Source organism: Pempheris klunzingeri, chromosome 22, assembly GCF_042242105.1.
Source record: "Pempheris klunzingeri isolate RE-2024b chromosome 22, fPemKlu1.hap1, whole genome shotgun sequence".
NCBI lineage: Eukaryota > Metazoa > Chordata > Actinopteri > Acropomatiformes > Pempheridae > Pempheris > Pempheris klunzingeri.
In genome coordinates this window covers 6,770,970-6,790,312 of record NC_092033.1, presented here as the reverse complement: position 1 = coordinate 6,790,312, position 19,343 = coordinate 6,770,970, and the positions used below count along the sequence as shown (strand labels likewise).

Sequence of the window (19,343 nt, the reverse complement as noted above, 5' to 3'; positions counted from 1 at the left end):
TGCTTTCACCTCTTCGTACACATTAGGATTTCTGGCTCCATTAAGTAAGTGAGAGGTTACCTGAATAAAGGCTTCAAAACCTCTCTTCTGAGCTAGTGGCTGATGTCACAGATTGCTAAAATATATATATATTTTTTTAACACTGACCTGATAAGAAGTTTAAGTCTTTCTCAAGGACACTTCAGTTGGATGGATTGAGGCTGTCACAAGAACTGTACGTGTCTACTATGTTGTACTCTCAGCATCTCATAATACACCTCAAAAATATTACCTATAATATGAGGGTGACAAATTAACTTTTGATTTAACACAATGGAAAACATACCTCTTCAGAGTATCATGGAGTAGCCTGTGGCTGGATTTCAGTTTGGCTACTTTGGTCTGGCCAATTTTGCCCAATGACAACAACTGAGGAATATGACAACAGAAATATCATCAATCATGTGGAAGTAAAAAACACTTTATAAAGAATTTACAGATACCCAATATAATACAATTTATAGTCTATAGTAACTCTATATGTGTAACCAACATTTGCAAATTCCTATCAGTGGCTGGGATTTACAAACTCCCTCTGTGTCAATCATCCATATCTGAACACTTTATTCGGCTCTGCTGGCTACAAATCTCTCTGCGTTGCACTATTTCAAAGTTTTTGAGCTGCTTGTATAAAGTCTATGAAATGAATAGAATATCACATTCTGTAGAAATCTCTTTTTGCCATTTTCTGTGGACAGATTATTCAGTGGGGCAACATTGCTAGGAACCGGACCAACTGTGACCAGTAAGCAGTTTCGTAATATTGTTTAGTGACAAAATTAAGTTGCAGGAGGACAAGAAGAAAAATAAATCACTAGAGACGTGTTTCAAATCTCATAATAGTCAAAACGTTTGACAAAAATTGCTTTGTTTCTGCTTTAATATGCTTAAACTTAAGTTAGTGTTTTAAGAAAAAGAACCGCAACAAAGCCTAACTCCCTGATGTCTATAAAAAGGATTTAACAAAGCACAGCACAGCAGATATCACAGTATCAGAACGCCTTATCACAATCAGTTTAAAAAACAAACCTTCAACTATCTGCAATCTCAAAGAGGGAAGAAAAATCATTGAAAATGGACCATATAAAATGATAAGTACAGTTCTTGAGATTACACATACCATTAGCCCTGAATGATTTTAAAAAAGTTTAAAAAAAAAAGATGTACAGCTGTGAACTTTGGTAAAAAGACAGCAAAACACAGCAAATAAAAAGATAAGAGTACTGCAAAAGGGGAAAATTATTACTAAGAGTTGTGGATAAATTTCTCTCTGTGGCAAGGTAGTTCTCCTTGTGCAGTAGTGATAGAAACAAAAGACAGGTGCTGTTCCCCTCTTATCTTCAGAGCCAGGTTGGTAGAGTGGGGAGTAATGAGGGATAGCCTTGTTTGTATCAAAGAGCTGCAGAACTGAGGATATCTCAGGTCGGACTGTGTAACAGCAATGAACCGACACACACAAACACTCCAACTACACACACACACACACACACACACACACACACACACACACACAGACTGATAACTCACCCTGACTTTAAACATTAGGGATAGCCGATTATGTTTTTAGATTCATTCCATTATATTGTTTATCTGGATATTGTCATATGTGCTCGTACGTACCCGACCACGTTCCAAGGGCTGAAAGGACAGAGATACGAGTGTTGTGAATGATGCTGATTAGGGCTCTTGTTAATATGATTTATTCAGATGTTTTTCAGTCAGTTTGCATTAGCAGTCACCCAAGGTCACATCACTACAAGCAAAACACCTGACTAGTATTACATGGTCTGCATTTAAAACATTTAAAGTATAGTCAAATCTCTCCCTCTTACATCTTGAAATGGTAAGCAGGTCATCTGGTCCTAACTGATCTCTAACTGGAACTGTTGTTGTGTAAGCCAATATTGGCTCCTAAATATAGCAAGTTACAGGAACATGTGAGATTATCTTATTGTACTGAAACAAAACAACAATTTAAAACAGATTTTTGGGCTGTATTTCGCATCAAATATGGCCAGCGTTGTGTTTTCAGCAATGGAGGCGACACACCAACAATACCACAGACATCCTCACCATACACTGGGCATTTATCTGAGAGGAGCAGCCTGAAGCGGTTTCAGGCAGCCTCTGTAATTCTGGTGCCAAGACTTATCTACAGCATTATAGAGTGTTGGAGGCTTTTATAGGGTGACTGCATAAGGTTCACATGTGGCAGACCATCTTTGAAGTGAGATAGAGACAATCAGTAGTAAAGATACTAATGCAGGCCAGGCACATTGACACACACACCTGTCCATTTATTCCCCCTCCTACACACATGCATAACTTGGCCAAGCAAGCATGTGATCTGTATTGCAGAGCGACTATAAAACTTCCAGTAATATGAGTGTGTAGTGCAGCAGGTATTTGAAGTGTCTAACAAAAATGAACCCGTGGGCTTTAATTCTCTGCACCCACAGGGTGAAAAATAATGACCACCGAGGTACCGCACTGAATTCCAGTGTGATGGGGAGAACCACCATCTCTCTCTCTCTGTATCTCTACCTTCATGCCCGGATACTGACTGCTTGAACTGGAGTTGAGCCTACAGCTTGATTGAATCACTTTGTTGGGAGAAGTTTCGTGCAGTAATATTTTCCTTTCTGGAGTATTTCCTCCATCAGGGCTGACTGCCACTTCTGTAGATGAAATCAATTATCGGAAACTGTGTCACTTCTCTAGAAATATGACACACACGAGACATCTAATGCCCAAGAAAAAAAAAATCCAATTACATGACCTGTGGCTATGAATCACGTAATATACTGACACAATAGCCATGTCCCACAAACTGACAGAAAAAAAATCAGTGCCAAGTTAATTAACTTACTGTAAAGTTTATAACAGCAAGACTCCAAGTAGGCTAACATCCACACTGAAAGCTGGACTATTAACTTTGCAGAAAAAAATCTATTAGCTTGTATTGCTTAATAATTGTTGATAAATAATAGGATGTCCCATGGAATTGCCTAATGTATGAGTAATGTTTGTGGAAGTGTATGAGTGCAATTTTAATCAAGATAATTTAAAACCCACCCAAAATGGCCGCATCGTTACAGGCGAAAACAAGCATATTGTTTGTTCATTACGCACAATGAACAGTTCGTTCATTACGTGGTGGTTTTGTTGATATTGAACAAACTATGTAAATTAATTCATACTTACATCAGTGGTGAAATCACAGCAATTAAAGTTTCAATGCATTTCAAATTAAAATACCAACTTTATTATCAGCAGCTGGTGCCACAGAATGAAGTGGTGGGAATAAGACTGGGTTCAAGCTCGCCAGTAGGCCTACATCTGCCGTGTTGAAGTATCCTTGAGGATGGCAATTACTGTAAAGTAATTATACAGTTCAATATTCCAAGTTTCTTTGTTCTCTCTATGGAGGAGGTGGGTGAAATAAGAATTTTCATGTGGAGAAATAAAGTTCTTGATATCACCTTGTCTTCAAGGGGGTCAAGACATTTCTGATACTTTGTTTATTGTAACAATCTGTGCTGCAAATGTCCCACTTCTCTTCATAAAAACATGTGAACTTACTCCTAATACACAGCGTTAGATGTAAGCAAATCATTAGGCGGCACAAATGAATAAAGAGCAGCCAGCAGTTTCAATTAATGATATCAACACTGACAGCCTGTGAGGTTAGCAGAGCGAACAGAGCCATTTTTGGTTCAAAAAAAAAAGAGGCTGTTTTGCATTTATTTCAGTGACACGTTGCAGGTGTACCTACTGCTGTTGGCTTGAAATTGCTTTTGAATTTACATATTTGGTCCATGCTAGACATGAAGACAGGCTGTCCAAATTCAGACTTTCCAGAGAACACCAGCGAAAAATATAGGAAACCAATAAAGGAAACCATTAAGGATGCAATGTGATGTAGGCTCTTATTTTCCTTTTGAAGCCTGATTTAGCAATCAGTACATATCTAAGGTGAACACAATTTACTAATTTTAATGTAAATCTATGATGTAAAGCAGTCAGCAGCTACATTTGGTAAGAAGAATATTGGCTCTAGACAGAGGATTGGCAGGTGATCGATACTCAAGGATGTCGATCGGGATTCAGGGGAAACTGATTCAGAAGTCTCTGATGACTCTAATTTGCAACATCCTGAGCGATCCCTGTAAATCCAAACCAACAAGTTGTTTGTGCTAATTGAAACAAACCCAGTTTATTGTTGCTGCTGGCTGGCCACAGATTTCACAGTAATTATGCCCACCTGAGCCTAATCTGGAACTGGAAAGTGATAGGTAGAGTTCACCTTGTGTTTTCAGTAAGGCTTTGGAGTCTGAACTGAGTCAGAGGACAGAGGCCTTTGCATGTTGTGCTGTGCACATTTGAAAAAACGGAAACAAAGTGTGAAAAAACATCACTCTAACGACAGTTGAGTTGAGTTCCTGTGCACTGAGTCATTTCACTTTTCAGGGAAATGAGCTGGTTTCAGAGTAAGCAGGACAGCACCATGCACTGACTGCAGGCAAAGGACTTACCCTCTCGGTCTACATCCACTCCCATAATTTCTGTCTGCGTCTCTGTGGTTTTTCACAGTGCTGCTGATATGGTGCTTTGCATTACGCAATAGTGCTGCCCCTCCCAACCTCTCTAACTCAGCACCCTCACTCTCTCTCCCCCCATCCCTCCCTCCCTCCCTCTCTCTCTTTCTCTCTCCCTCCCTCCCTCACTCGTCCTGATATTAATGACACAGCTATCTGAGGCAGCGGCAGTTCCCCTGCGCTCTCTCCCTCCTGCAGGCTCTGCTCATACACCCATACATTCACACACACACACGCACGCACAACCACGCACACACTCTTAAACCAATAGGGTACTGGACACACATTCACATACTCCTATACATCCAATCTGCAGCTGCTGGCACAGACTTACACTCAGACACACACTACTATTCGCATTCAGACACTTTGAGTTTACATCAGAGGCAGTTGCTGTAACTCTCACTTTACGCACTTCAAACAGAAAAATGAGGACAATTGTGCTTTGCGTTTGTGCCAGTCTCATGCTTACAGCCTCCTTAGTGCCACGCACCACTTGGGCAGCGGAGATCCCCAACTCGCACCAGAGATGGGACGCTAGAGGACCCTATTCTTTTGGATCTGATTCTGGTACCCCCAGCTCCTGCCCCATTAAACTGAGACCCTCTGGCCAGTGTGGGAGCTTAGGAGTCGGGGCAGAGGAGGGAGAGGACTGCCCTTACCAGCTTACCCTGCCTCCTCTCACCATCCAGCTGCCCAAGCAGTTCAGGCTGCTGGAGAAGACGATGAAGGAGCTGCAGAGTCTGAAAGAGGTGGTCAACAAGCTGAAGAGCGGGTGCCAGGAGTGTCGTGGGGCACGAGGCAATGGAGCTTTTGTACATCAGCAAGCTGACCAGGGACAGACGCAGGTCCCAGTTCAGAGGGATGCTGGGGAAGAAGCGAGAATGGACCAGATAGGACAGGAGGTGCAAGGTGGGTCCAGCCAAGAGGAGAGGGGAGATGGGATATTCCCTGGAGCTACGGCGGACGGTGCTGGACTAGGGCAAGGTTCTATTTTTGGGAAAATTACACCGAGTCCGAGCACTATGCAGGAGATGCAGGTAAGAGGTGCAGTTCAGTGTTAATAATAAACAGACGATTTTTAATACTTTTAAATGTGAAAATGAAGGATTTTATTAGGAAATTATTGCATGACTGATGTCAATTAAGTATATGCTTTTTCAGTGTAATCTAAATTTGGGTAGACAATAGTTTAGCCAATGTTCAAACTGTGCAAAATCCACATCAGTACACATTCTGTACCATATAAACATGAGTTAGGTCTGGAAAAAATAGTGCAACAGTGGTACTGCACCAGTGTCTAGTGTATATTCTATCAAAGCCATGTAAATTCCCAGTAAGCCAGTATTATTATCAGCCTTTTGAAGACTTTAGTGACACTGATCTGAATAAACTAAACCAAACCAAACATGCTTTAGAAACACTGTGGGAATAAAGTCACCTAAATTTTCCCAGTCAATACAATGCAATGCAATACCCGTCTGGAATGTAAACTGGCCAGATGTTAAAAAGACCTGTAAAGTCCTAACTGGCACCAGTTCACCAGGGAAAATTCCTGGTACTGTAAACAGGGTGGGGAGTCAGCGTTAGACACCAGCCAAATGGCGGTAATTTTTGCTCTGTCTGGTAAGTTTGTTGACTCTTACAGCCACTTTGGCAGACGGCCAACCATCACGCCGACTCGTTTCTATTCTAAAATTCTAATTGGCTGGTAAAACAATGAAGGTGACTTCAGTAATCCACCTGCTTTGTATTCTGTGCACAGAAATAATTTCCTTCCTCCCCGCTCTGGCCCTTCCCAGGTGAAGCTGACTAGGATGTCAGCCAGCCTGCGCAATGCCAGGAGCCAGATCTCAGCTCTGCAGGGTCGTCTGGAGGGGCTCAACCTGCTAAACATGGACAACGTGCAGGCAATGGTGGACAGGCGGGTAGAGAACATCAGTGGAGTGGTCAACAAGCTCAGCTCCACCTGCACCACCCAGTGTGCAGTACAGAACACCCCCCAGTGTAAGCCTGTTTTATTCCTGTTTGGTGACATTCTCAATTCTATTTTCAATGTTTCTTTGAAAACCCTCTCCATCTTCTCAGCTACTTACTATATATGTATTCTCTTTTGACTGAAAACCCCTTTCCTTGCTTTTTCTGTTGTATTATATTCTATTCTGCTCCATCCTTGCTATTTCAAAGAAGCCTCTCCCCTTCTCATGCATTTTACTTTTCACAATCTTTCTGAGCATGATCAAGAGCCCTTTCTCCTTTCTCTTCTCTTCTCTTCTGTTTTTTCCCTAAATTCACCACAGATGTTGTTACGGTAATGGAACTCCAGTTGCAGTAGACTATGCATCCACTGGGTTGTTGTGAGGTGAATTTTCTGGCACAGAATTTATCCAATCATGCCGAAGTGGGCATGGCGATTTGTAATCGCTACAAACAGCCCAACTCTGGGTGGTCACCTTCACCCTATGTGGCCTTTCGTTCCGGGAAATGGGAAATGAAATCTTCCAGGCTTACAAAGACAGTGTCAGCAACACACAGTGTTTTGTTACAACATGGCTTTTCCATTACCAATATGAACAACATTACGTATTTTGGGGAGATTTGTATAATCATAAGAAGAATTTTCCCATCACCTCTAAAAGATACAATAGTGAAGGGACCATCACAATGTCCACTACATTTCTATAGTAGAGCCTCAGTTGGTTACGTGCTGCCATGGCAGCGAAATAGCTTTAGGTTGAGGTCATACTGTACATGAGTGAAGCAATATGACAACTAGGGTCAAAGTGAGAATTCAAATTACCTCTTATATAACTTATTCAAGTGCTCTGACATTTCACTGCTCTCCATACGGAGGAACTCAAAAAAAAAAACAGGGCGAGGGAGAAAAAGAGAGGCAGATACTTGGCGCCTCCACCACTACATAGTGTAAACATTTTTTAAAATTAAGCTTAAAAAAAACTTCTCTAGAGTCAGGTTGTATTCTGTAAAGAGGAAACCCAGTGATTAAAAGGGAGTAGAACCTCGTGATGGAGCAGCAGAAACATACCAGCAGAGATTGCAAACTACATTAACAAGCATTCCACTTTACATTGATGTGAAAGCTTATTTGGATGAGGGCACAGTTGAAATGCAAGCCAGACTGAAACTGAATAATATCCTGATAATGCATGAGTGAATGTGAATGTGACACTATATTAGGGCTTTTATGTGGAAAACAGATGTGAGCTTATTTCTAAGTAGATTAGCTGGGACAGTGCTGTGAAGGGAATCCCAGTTTTTTCCCTCCTTCTCCGTTTTATTCTCCCCTAAACTTGCCTCTTTCTCCTTCAAAAAATCTAGTGCTGGCTCCCTTGAACACTTGTCTTCTATCTGCTCTCCATCTCTCCATTTCCCTTCATATCTCCCCTTGTCTTCGCGTCTTCTCTGGCCGTCACTTTCACTGTCTCCCTCTCTCTTTAATCCCCTTTCCCAGCGCCTTATCCCTGCCTCTCTCCCTACCCCTCTCTTCCTCTGGAGGTCATGCTCTTGAGTGCTCATTCCTGCATAAAAACAACTAGCTCTCATTATCTCTCGACAATAACACAAGTAGTAATGTGGGCGGCTTTCTCAGTATTAGTCACGGATGGCACGCAGGGTCAGTCACACTTGTATTTGTACATCAGACATCAGAGTCATGTTAGACTCAAGAACAAGTAAATTATTCTGTCAGAAGTTAAGAAATCTTGCCTGATGGTATCTGAAGTGATGCAAAAAAAAGTAGACAAGAGACAGCTGTTGTTACCATGGAAATAGACCAAAATGTAATGATAAGACTTCTGCAATTCCTCAACATGAGTATAAACAATGTTGTAATTGCAGTTTCATTCAAGTGATATTTCTTCTAAAATAACAACTGATATGGACAAAAGGTTTTATGTTTTCCTGATGCTACTCATGACACACCAATCATATTGTATTCCCAATGTGAAGACTCTTAATCTTAAAGCTACAAATACCAGATGCTAAATTAATTGTAACTAATGTTCCTCTACTTGCTATGAACAGTACACAGTGCAGGACTTTTCCAGTTGTTTATCACAATGTGAAAAGTGCTTACTGAGGCAGTTCACAGTTAAATGGCTCCCCTGACTCCTCAATAAACTATTCAGCTGCCAAATTGTAGCTAAATCATTAAATAATTGTTATAGAGATTTGCACAAACCAAAATTTAAAATTCTGTTTTTGTCCATCCCATCTGAGGTGAAAACATCATTTGAAGATTATATAAATATCATTGTTGGGGGATGTCATGAGACAGATTGTATTTTTATGTAGAGAGGAGCTGTGGTGATGGATCATTGGTAAGCAAATGTTAACAACCACTCAATGCTCAGGGATTTTGAAACCAGCCACACTTGTACAGCTCATTAGGCTATACTGCAGTTCAAAACAACATTTACACTTCGTGGGTTTAGAAAATGGCAGCTAAAGGCACTTTTTTAATCAGTATTTAATCCCCATCCTAGCTATTTCCCCCCAAGCTCAAAAATAAAACAGCTGATGAGAAACATGCAGCTAATAAAACACTGACACACATCACCCAGGCATTTTAGGCCCATATAGAGGAACAATTTCACCATCAAGCAAGACTAATAGAACGTTTGTCAAGATGCAGATATCACTCAGTGCTGTAAGCATTCATTTCACCCTCTTTGCCAATTCCCCTCCCTGCTGCAAGCACTAATCTCCACTTTCACTCCTGCAAGACATATTAGGGCCTTGAGGTAAATGGATAGCAATTCATGTTACTGTTCTGCTACATTAACTCAATTACAAACGAAGAGGGTGGATGCCCAATCCGCCACATTGTCAGGAAGTGCTTGTCTGCAATGTGGTGATACACAACTTCCTAAAAGGAAAGGGTGTTGGAGTTTCTTTCCATCAAAACAGACAGTTGTGTCCTATTTAAGCTGCTTTTTGGGGGAAACGATTATACTATCACTCTGGATATTTCCTTCCATTACAGGTGGTAATGCGAGTTAACTACTGGTTGTGACAGGGAATGCTTCCTCGATAAGGGAGTTCTTCCTTTTATGCCAACCTTTTATCTGTGTGCCTTCAGTCATACAGGCAATGTGGTTTTAAGAAGTTGTCTGTAAAAGCATGTCAGTTATCAGCCATTTAAAAGAGTAGGTTACCATTTATGGAATTATGGAAGTTAATAAGTGAGCAAGAAAGCAGGAAAAGAGATCAGCCACCTAATTAACCAGTCATTTAACTCAACAGGCACCTTACAGTCCGACAGCCAATCAGCCAGCAGTCATTTGGACATCAGTAAGTGGCTGATATTAGAGTTATTTAGGTCAGGCACAGTGCCAGAGGTAGTTAGATGAGATGGCTCTTGTCTGTCTCGGGACACTGTCGGCCCAGTCCGACAGATGGGCACAAATAAGGGGAGAGGGAGAGAGATGTGAAGTGGAGAAACTACAGTCAGACACTTAAAGTGAAGGAGACACAGAGAATTTACAGGACAATGCTTTGAATGCCAAGTGCAGACGGAGCCGTTACGTGACAAGGATACTTTCTTTTCTTTTTTAGTTCATGCTCAACTCCAAGACTGCTTTCCATATGGATTGATCTACCGTCTGCAGCCATTTTGCAACAGAAGCGCTCTGCCTATTTTGATAGGAAAATAAAGTAGATGGCTATAGACTCAAAGCAGCTGAAAGGCATGAACAGTTCTATTTTGTGCACTACGTACTAGTTAATAATATCATCTCATTTAATCAGGAGAGATGAAAACGCAGGTCTAACCTTGCACAAATGATGCCGGATACCAAATACTGTGACTGCATATTTCTCCACTCACAAAACATTCAGTCCAGACTTCCCCTCCCTGTACTTCAAGAAACCTGATGTCTGGCCCTCTGTAAATCACTATGGTTCCACCCACCCTTCCTCTATTATGATCTACCAAACCACTAAACAGATTTAACAGTATGACAAAACTGTATCAGCAATGGAGTGTGCCAAACAAACTCAGGAGGGGGGCGCATGCTGCCTGTCTAATGTCAGGATGATCTAGGCCCCAGGTGCCGAATGGGCAGGGAGGGGGTACGCCTCTCTAATCCCGTTTTACACTTTCCCACGTTTTGACAAGTGTGTTCCTTTCAATTCCCAAATGCTAACTGACAGGGGCCTTTGGACCTTGGTTTTGGGTTGGGTCAGCAGCCTGCAGCGCGACACAGGGGACAGGAGAAAGAGTTTGAGAAATAAGTGGGCAGGTAAAAAAAAAAAAAGGAATGGATCTTAGAAAGAAGAGGAGCTGTATGAAATGGGCCTGCGGTGCTGCGCAGGGGAAGGTCGCTGACTTCTATCCTTTAACAGTGGCCTTTGTCCTTGCCCATACTTTCTTTCATGCTGGAGTCCTGATACTCTGATTTTCATGTTGAGAAGCAGAGGATAGGCTAGTGCTCTCAAATGCTTACTGAGAGATAGTATGGGGTTTTATTCTTGATGTCTTGCTGAACTGGGAAATAGTCTGGTAACAGTCTGGCGAAAGAACATGCTCAACTGTTTTGTGTTTGAATAGAATGTCCCGGAAATTAATGCAGGAATGAGAACTTCCACAATGGTTAAAGCTGGATTTCCTACTAACTTATCACATTCTCTTTTCCTATCCTGAGCCTCAGGGGCTGTTTCTATTACTGTCTCTTGGTTGAGCTGAAAGACATGCCACAGAAAAGTGAATTGAATATCAGTCAGTAACACCACCTTAAAAAAACTCTGTCCCACCCCTCCTGTCTCTCTGTCTCCTAGCAGTCATCTTAGCCCCTCGGGACTGTTCAGACTATAATGTGCTGGAGGCGAGGAAGAATGGTGTGTATCGCGTGACCCCTGATCCCCGCAATGGGACATTTGAGGTCTTCTGTGACATGGAGTCCTTTGGAGGCGGATGGACAGTAATACAGCAACGCCTCGATGGGTCAGTCAGCTTCAACCGGACCTGGACCGAGTACAAGAAGGGCTTTGGGAACCTCAGGTAATGGGCTAGTGGAGTAGATTTCTTTCAAAAGATACCTTAGCATGGGTGGAAGATAAATCTCAAATGTTAGACGTTTGCAAAGATAACCAATTATATCCAGCTGGATTTTAAGGTTGAATTCTTTATAAAAAACAACTAAAATCATGGAGGGATTTGTAGAACTGCAAGTCATTTACAAACTTCAGTGAAAAAGGTAAAGCTGAAATACTTCTTAGTAGATACGCTTGCTAAAATACAGCATAGGCAGAAGACGGTGGAGTTCAAATATGAAACGTGTGAAGAGATTACATTAGACTTTTTAGCATGCTGGCTGTAGTGCTATCACCACATATAGAGGACAGCTGATGATGTGTGGCACTAGAAAACTTTCTTGAGACTGAGAAAATAACCCTTATGAGTCCCCCAATGTATGGAAGAAATTTTTTTTAAATGCCATTGTACTTTAACAATAATAATAATGAAATACAGGGAATCATCTCCCCCAAAATTAAAAAAAAAAGTTAATTAAACTGGGCCACCAAGAAGGGCCACATACTCCCCCACAACTGCAGGGCATAACTGGCCTTTTATTATCTTCTCAGTCTCACCCAGCTGGAACCTACCATCTGCTCAGGTAACCATAGGGGTGAGCCAGCCTGATACAAATCTTTAAAAAAATACACAACAGTAAACAAAGCATTAAATTAAGGGACTTCTATCACTCATGACAAGTTGCTTTGTCTAGCGGCATCCACGCACACCCATCAGTTCAGCAGCTTGAACAGAATGTAACATGCTACAAAATAGTTTTACCCTTCCTTCAACAACTTCAGAGTGGCCACTCAGTCAGTGCTTGGAGGACTTGATGATGCACACCTGTTCTGCTGTCACTGATTGTCCACCATCTGTTTTCACTGTCACTGATTATCACACATAAATAAATATACATCACAACCACAGTAGGTAGGAAAAGAGTTAAAGTTGGGAAACAGTGAAAATGAAGGGAAGTAACCTTTTCACACTCACTTCTATATATATTTTTATAACCTAATGCCTCTACTATCATTGGATTTAAATTTCTGCTCATTTTCTCTATTCTCTCTGCTCCTGTAGGAGTTTTATGTGGCAAATGGTTACCCCTTAATAACCATGGCTACAGATTTAGTATAACCTCCCACTGGAAGAATAATGTCTCCTCTCATCCTTCTTTTACTGTCACACTACTCCCGCCTTGCATCTCTTCCTTTTCTTCTCCTCCCCTGCAGGGATTAGTAAATTCAGTTCGAGTAACTGTATCCACTTTCTAATCAAGTGTGCACGCACATGAGCTCATTTATAATCTATCCCTCATTTTGCTCTGTTCCACCCCCTCCATTTTCTACCTGTAGAGGTGAGTTCTGGCTGGGCAATGACCACATCCACTTGATGACAAAAGCCAAAGACATGATGCTGCGTATCGAGCTGGAGGACTTTGAGGGTGTCCGGGAATATGCAAAGTACGACCAGTTCTATGTGGCCAATGAATTCCTTCGCTACCGGCTGTCTGTCAGTGGATACAGGTACAGTGTTAGATTCTGTGCATGATGGCATGTGTGATCAAATATTAATTAAGGAGCACTTCATCTTATATGTATATATACCAATGTGCTATTGTAGTGGGACGGCTGGAAATGCCATCAGTTTCAACAAGCACTTCAACCATGACCAGAAGTTTTTCTCCACGCCCGACCGCGACAACGACATGTATCCCTCCGGAAACTGCGGTGCCTACTACAGCTCCGGCTGGTGGTTCGATGCCTGCATGTCCGCCAACCTCAACGGGAAGTACTATCACAAGAGGTACAAGGGAGTCAGGAACGGGATCTTCTGGGGAACATGGCACAACATGTCGACAGAGTACTACCCTACCAACTACAGGCAGGCCTTCAAAACTGTCAAGATGATGATACGACCCAAGAACTATGCTCCTTAAGCGGACAGGTAAATATTCACGAGTATAGTCAAATGGAAAGATAGAGGGACAAACACAAGCTGAGACAGTCAGAAAATGGAAGAACAAGTAGAGTCACAAACATACACATAGTCATGCATTTGCATTTACACATGCATACATGTACATCGAAAAAGACTATAAGCCCTATAGACAGTTTGAATGAAGTAATAACAAAAATAATTGAAAAAAAAAAAGTAACTGTGCCATTACTTTTTTCCCACTGTGGTGAGTGCAGCTCTCAAAATGTTGGATTAAAATGATGATAATAAAGGACAATGGACTATGAACGATGATGGACTAATAAAAAAAAACCACACATGCAGTGTAAAGGCCAGCCTCCTACAGGGGCCATAATATTATACGGAGGGTTATCATGAGAGATTTTTCACTATTTCTGACATTTCCCCACTTTCTGTCCTGCTGCCTCCTGCTATAAACCCAGCTGAGACACAGCACGGCACACAGTAATAGTAAAAACTAATGAGCTATCATTTTTTACGCTCTAAATGGTTTAATAATTAACAGCAGCCATTCAAGTGAGGTATATGAGAACTAATGATACCATTTTGAGTGAGTCTGAAATTCGTTGTGAAAGACTTTGTGCTGAGATCTGAGTCAAAATACAGGAAGTGATACACAACACGATTTGGGTAGCAGTGCACAAGTAATAGCTTCTGTGTCGTTTATTTAATTACACTGGGACACTTCTAATGTATCATCATCCTATACAATATGAAACATCCCAGTATTAATATGCAGCCTGAGCTAAATTTCTATTGGATGATTCACAAGTACATTCTGCATTATTGATGCTTTAGTAAATTCTTCTTGACAGCAGCCATGGAGCAAGGATGCTGCTGCTGCAAGAAGAAAAAAAAAATGCTCCAATTGTTTTTTTCTCCCTTGTCTCTGGGTGCACTGAACTACTGCACATATCTTGATGCCATGCACCAGTTTTCATATGTAAAAAAAAAAGAAAAAAAAAAAGAAGAAGAAATCCTCTCTGACTCACCACTTGTACAATACTGCTACCTAATGTTAGAAAAGTGTATTGCAACATTTAATCCATTCTATACACACTGTGAATGAGAAGGATGGGGAAATAAATCTCTCACTTTAAGGATGTGTACAGTATTTATTTTATTTTGTGAGGTATGATAGCTTTTATAGAATACATAGGTCATACAGTACAAGGATTAATGAGTGTTGATATCTGAGCAACGACAACGACATGGTGTATTGTGACCATTCATAGTAATTATGTGTGTATTTGGAGCTCTGTGTGTGTACAGTATTGATCTTTTCTATCATTCATATTCAGCTGTCATGCTAAAAGATATGCACTTTTTATATCAAAAAATGAATAAAGTTCTAACTACATGGCTGTGTACATTGCAGTGTTTGGCAGTTTTAAATCATATCGATGCCTGCTCATCTTTAAAAAGCATCTTTTGTACTGAAACCACCTTTAAATGAATGTATACAAAAAACGTATACTAGTTTAGCATGAGTGTCCATGAGTAAAACTCTCCTAAACTCTCAAGTGTCTGCTGTCTAGTATCAAAGGCTATTTGAAGCCTGTAGAAATTGAGGGATGAGGTGCTGCATGCCCATAATAAATGGGTTAATGAGGTGTTGACTCAATAAAACGACTCCATAAAATAATGAGTTCATATCAACTTCACAGAAGATAAATTATCAATCTGTGGGCCTGTGACTTTAATGTCTGTTTACTGTATGTGACGATCAAGTTCAATAAAAAAATATTGTGCTCATCCACATGGTGATTTCAAGTTCCAAGTATTCACTTTTGTTAAGACTTTAAAAATATTTCAGGTTTTATGGTGAGCATTGTAAGGCACATAAATCCATTTACAATACCAAGCTCTATTCTAAATATTTATGAGGCTCACCTCATCTAGGCACTGGAAAGCAGGGCTAGCGGAGACATCAGCACTGGCAGAGCGCTGCTCCTCTGGGAGTGACGCATCAGGTGCAAGGGCCACTAGTGGGATGTTCTCCTCTTGTGCTTCCACCTCTTCTTCTCCTCTGCTGGGAGACCTGGTATCCTGCTGCTCCTCAGATAGACTCACTAATGAAAAACACATACACTGATACAGTAGACTGACCAATCTATTGATAGGTATACATGGACAGGTAGACAGTAGACTGACCAATCTATTGATAGGTATACATGGACAGGTAGACATACCAGCGAGGCCACACTGTTTCAGTATAGTACAAGTTCAGTTTCAATGCTGAGGTATTGTAACCTATTTCTACAACCACTAAAGAATAAATAAAGTATGATGATGATGATAATGTACAAGCAGAGTATGCAGAGGTATGATTAGTTAACCTATGTGAAGATTGAACCACAAAATATTAGTTTTTCATTGTGTTTTGTTCTGTACCAGTTTCAGCACTTGTAAATGTTGTCTCAAAGTGTAAGTCCTGCAAATATTTCATAGTTATCCAGGACAAATTGCAAAGCTACTTAAGTCATCTGGACATGTTTCTATTCAAGGCCAAGCTTTGTATCCAATGAAGTTTTCTGATGTTTTGTTTGAACCAGAGGTGTAGCTGTTATTTCTGACTGGACCTGAACGCCCCGCGGTGAAGCTAGCGCTAACGGGAGAGGAGACTTCCTGAATTTTCTTATGAAATAAAAGTCGATATATTTCTGCTAAACACTTAAATCGCTGAATTGCAATCGCAGCGCACTTTTGCATCATGCCCTGCCTCCTGCAGGCGGCAGCTTAACCAAACGCAGTATTTCAGTAGTTTGTTAAGCCGTCTGACAGACAGTCTCCTGTTGTGTGCTACGTATGTGAAAGGGCAACTCCGGAAGTCCGGACCCGATTCACCGGGAATTTTCCGGAACTTTTATGAGAAAACGGCTTAGGTAAGGACAGGAACTGTAATTTGTAAAATTCTTGATTCACTCACTACATATAAAGCGGCCAGATATAACACAACATACATTTTGATCCAACCTTGCTAAAATGTTAAAAAATTGTTTTAAAATTAAAGTGTTTTAGTGGGGGTGCAGCTGCTCCACCTGCTCCATTGCTCAGGTACCTGTGGTATTATGTGAAAATAACTAGCTAATAACTGGCGTTTGGACTGTCTTTGAAACACTGACAGCTGTCCTGCCATGCACTGTTGCACATATAAAAACAGGACTCCAGATAGAGACCTTCTTCAGCTTTTTTTTTTTTATCTTATATTTCGCTAAAACACACTTTACCCACTTAGCTAAAGCCTGCAGGCAAACTAGCTTAATGAGTTAGCGTTAGCTACAAATAGTTCATGTTTGTCACGCTGTTTTTCTGCTAAACAAAGAAACAAATTTGCAAAAGCCTTCTTACTTTTGAATATCTGGAGTCTTCGCACACGTCCTCAAGACTCCGCTTCTGTGTCCGATGAAAACTACAACGACACCGTACACCTTGAACAGTTTGACTACAGCTAGCTAATGTTAGCAAAGCCCAAACACAGATTTCAATCACTGTTTTGGTTTCCATAGCAACGCCAAACGTAGTGAAAACAACGTCAGGTGAAATCCTCTACTTTTACAGTGGTGATTTATATGTGAGCTATATTTTCATTTTTCTCATTAAAAATAACCTTTGATAATATATAAAGACGTAAAAGTTTGTAAAAGTGCGCTCACACGATCCACAATCTTACTTTACACCTGCAGCGAGTGTCCAGCAGATGGCGGTAAATAGTAATTTAGTCCTCCAGGACATCATCAACATGTGTCCTGCATTGGCCACAGCACAGCATCAAAAGCCAGCTAACTGAACACAGAGAAAGCACTAAGATGAAACTGGATTCAGCTGACCTGAATCCAAGGTATTGATGGTCATGATGCAATACTGCTGTTCTCCAGTCAGTGTCTTTCCCAGTGCTCCCTCTCTGGGAGCTGGCAAGGCTCATTACTCACTTCCAGCAACAGCTGCAGTGAGTGTTATCTGAGCAATGCATCCTGTGTGTGTGTGTGTGTGTGTGTGTGTGTGTGTGCATGCATGATATAACTCCTAACGTTGGGTGCCACCAAGTCAGACACACATTTAACCCCCTTCTCCTTAATATGGTCAGCCTTGAAAATTTGTCAAAGATGAATTGTGGGAGGCAGTTTTGTTTTCCTCCTTGGTATGTTCCTGATTTACCTCGGCTTTCCTGGCTGTCGCACAAATAACCCTCCTCCTTAAAGACCATTTTCAGTGTTACTTGCAGTGATTCTTGTCTACAGAACCGCACGGCTTATAAGGAACAGGTATGAGCATTTACCACGCTGTGAGAATAACTGTATCTTTATGTGCATCAGGAGGAAAGTCGTATAATTTCATGCGCAAAAACACACGGGCAAAGACGAGGCACACATGCACAAACAACTCTTAGCACTGTGTAGGAATATTTTGCATCATTACAGTGATAGGTGTTTCTATCTGAATGACTGATTGCACACTCAGTCTGGTTGTTTTGGCAGAGGAGGTATGCTATTTTTGTGCACAAAGTCAACAACTGCACAAACTGCAATGATTTTTCCAGTGATAGCAGTTTTGCTTGAGACTAAATTTGGGAAATAGTGACACATGGGAGACGGCATTAGCTCCCTTTCACATCATCACTCATCATTATAATGGCAAACTTTGGAGAACCAAATTTCATGCAGGACAGAAACACCATTTTCCCATTTTGAGCCAGTGTGAATGAAAGAAATGGAAGAAAAGGGGGCGAGTGTCATGCGCCTTTGTACATGTGAGATTAAATTAAACTTTTAAAGACAGATTCTAATTAAACCTGTTAGTTATGTTGGCCTAATTTCACCACCTCTTTTTAAATCTAAGCAAATCATCTGGAGCTTTGGGATGCATGTTTCTCAAATCCACGTTTCCAAATTAACCTTGAACCTTCTCCAACAGTCTGGATATGGTAACTCTAATCCTGGCAGACTCCAGTTTATTTTCTAATGAAAATATGCCCCTTCTTGTGCCTCTACTGTTACCATTTTTGGCTAAACAAAACATAAGCGTTTTATAGCTTTTTTTCGGGGGGGAGCAACTGCAATTGCAAACGTATGTGGTAATAATAGAGGGTTTGAGAGTTGTTTGTTGCTGAGTCAGTCTCTGATATGATGCAGTGACATAAACTCTGCCATCCTATAGTCCTTATACTTATTTTATATATATATTTATACTGTATGTGTTGTAAAACTGTTTCACGATGTCTTCTCTACCCATCCAAAATTGCTGGCTTGAGAATCAGAGTTTGGATTTTTTCCCCCCACAGTTCACAGTAACTGCTGTGAAGCTTAACAATTTACAACAGATGTTGATAATCACTCACCAGGGGCAGTGAGGAAGGCTGAAAACTGGGATTATACAGTGTTTTAAATAGATGGGCAGGTGGTTGTCAGTGGTTAGATCATATTATTGATGTTGTCACTCTTTAGCCACGCTGGAGGTGTAGCTCTAGGGATGTCAGTGCTGGTCCGCCACTTTGGTCAAGACCGGAATACATCAACAACTATCAAATAGGTTGCCATGAAATTTTGTACAGACATTCATAGCTCCCAGAGGATGAATCCTCTTAACTCAGGCGATCCCCTAACATTTCATCTCATCTTGTCATGTCATGTCTTATCTCATAAGACAGACGCAGTGAAGGAATTTCCCCAGAAGTGATTTAGGATGGCTCA

At 41.0% G+C, this 19,343-nt stretch overlaps 2 protein-coding genes across 2 annotated transcripts in view; one reads left to right on the top strand and one right to left on the bottom strand.

Annotated features, from left to right (window-relative positions):
* The window catches only part of ccdc146 (coiled-coil domain containing 146), a 44,858-nt gene extending 26,998 nt beyond the window's left edge, over positions 1–17,860 (bottom strand). The window contains exons 1-3 of the mRNA XM_070854223.1: positions 17,812–17,860; positions 15,547–15,725; positions 326–408 (exon numbers count right to left, since the gene is read on the bottom strand). Of these exons, the coding sequence (XP_070710324.1) occupies positions 326–408; positions 15,547–15,725; positions 17,812–17,860 (311 nt within the window). The remainder of the gene's footprint in view (positions 1–325; positions 409–15,546; positions 15,726–17,811) is intronic.
* fgl2a (fibrinogen-like 2a) lies at positions 4,829–15,412 on the top strand. The gene is made up of 5 exons (XM_070854190.1): positions 4,829–5,677; positions 6,440–6,644; positions 11,439–11,658; positions 13,029–13,199; positions 13,297–15,412. Exons 1-5 carry the CDS (start codon positions 5,066–5,068, stop codon positions 13,610–13,612), a joined length of 1,524 nt encoding a protein of 507 aa, XP_070710291.1. The 5' UTR covers positions 4,829–5,065; the 3' UTR covers positions 13,613–15,412.
* Positions 17,861–19,343: the final 1,483 nt, after the last annotated feature.

What these genes read in the sequence shown, in the direction of transcription:
- fgl2a (XM_070854190.1), top strand. Translation starts at nt 5,066, where the DNA reads ATGAGGACAATTGTGCTTTGCGTTTGTGCCAGTCTCATGCTTACAGCC. An exon ending in AGTACAGAACACCCCCCAGT is followed by an intron (nt 6,645 to 11,438) that starts GTAAGCCTGTTT and finishes GTCTCCTAGCAG; the next exon opens with TCATCTTAGCCCCTCGGGAC. An exon ending in AAGGGCTTTGGGAACCTCAG is followed by an intron (nt 11,659 to 13,028) that starts GTAATGGGCTAG and finishes TTCTACCTGTAG; the next exon opens with AGGTGAGTTCTGGCTGGGCA.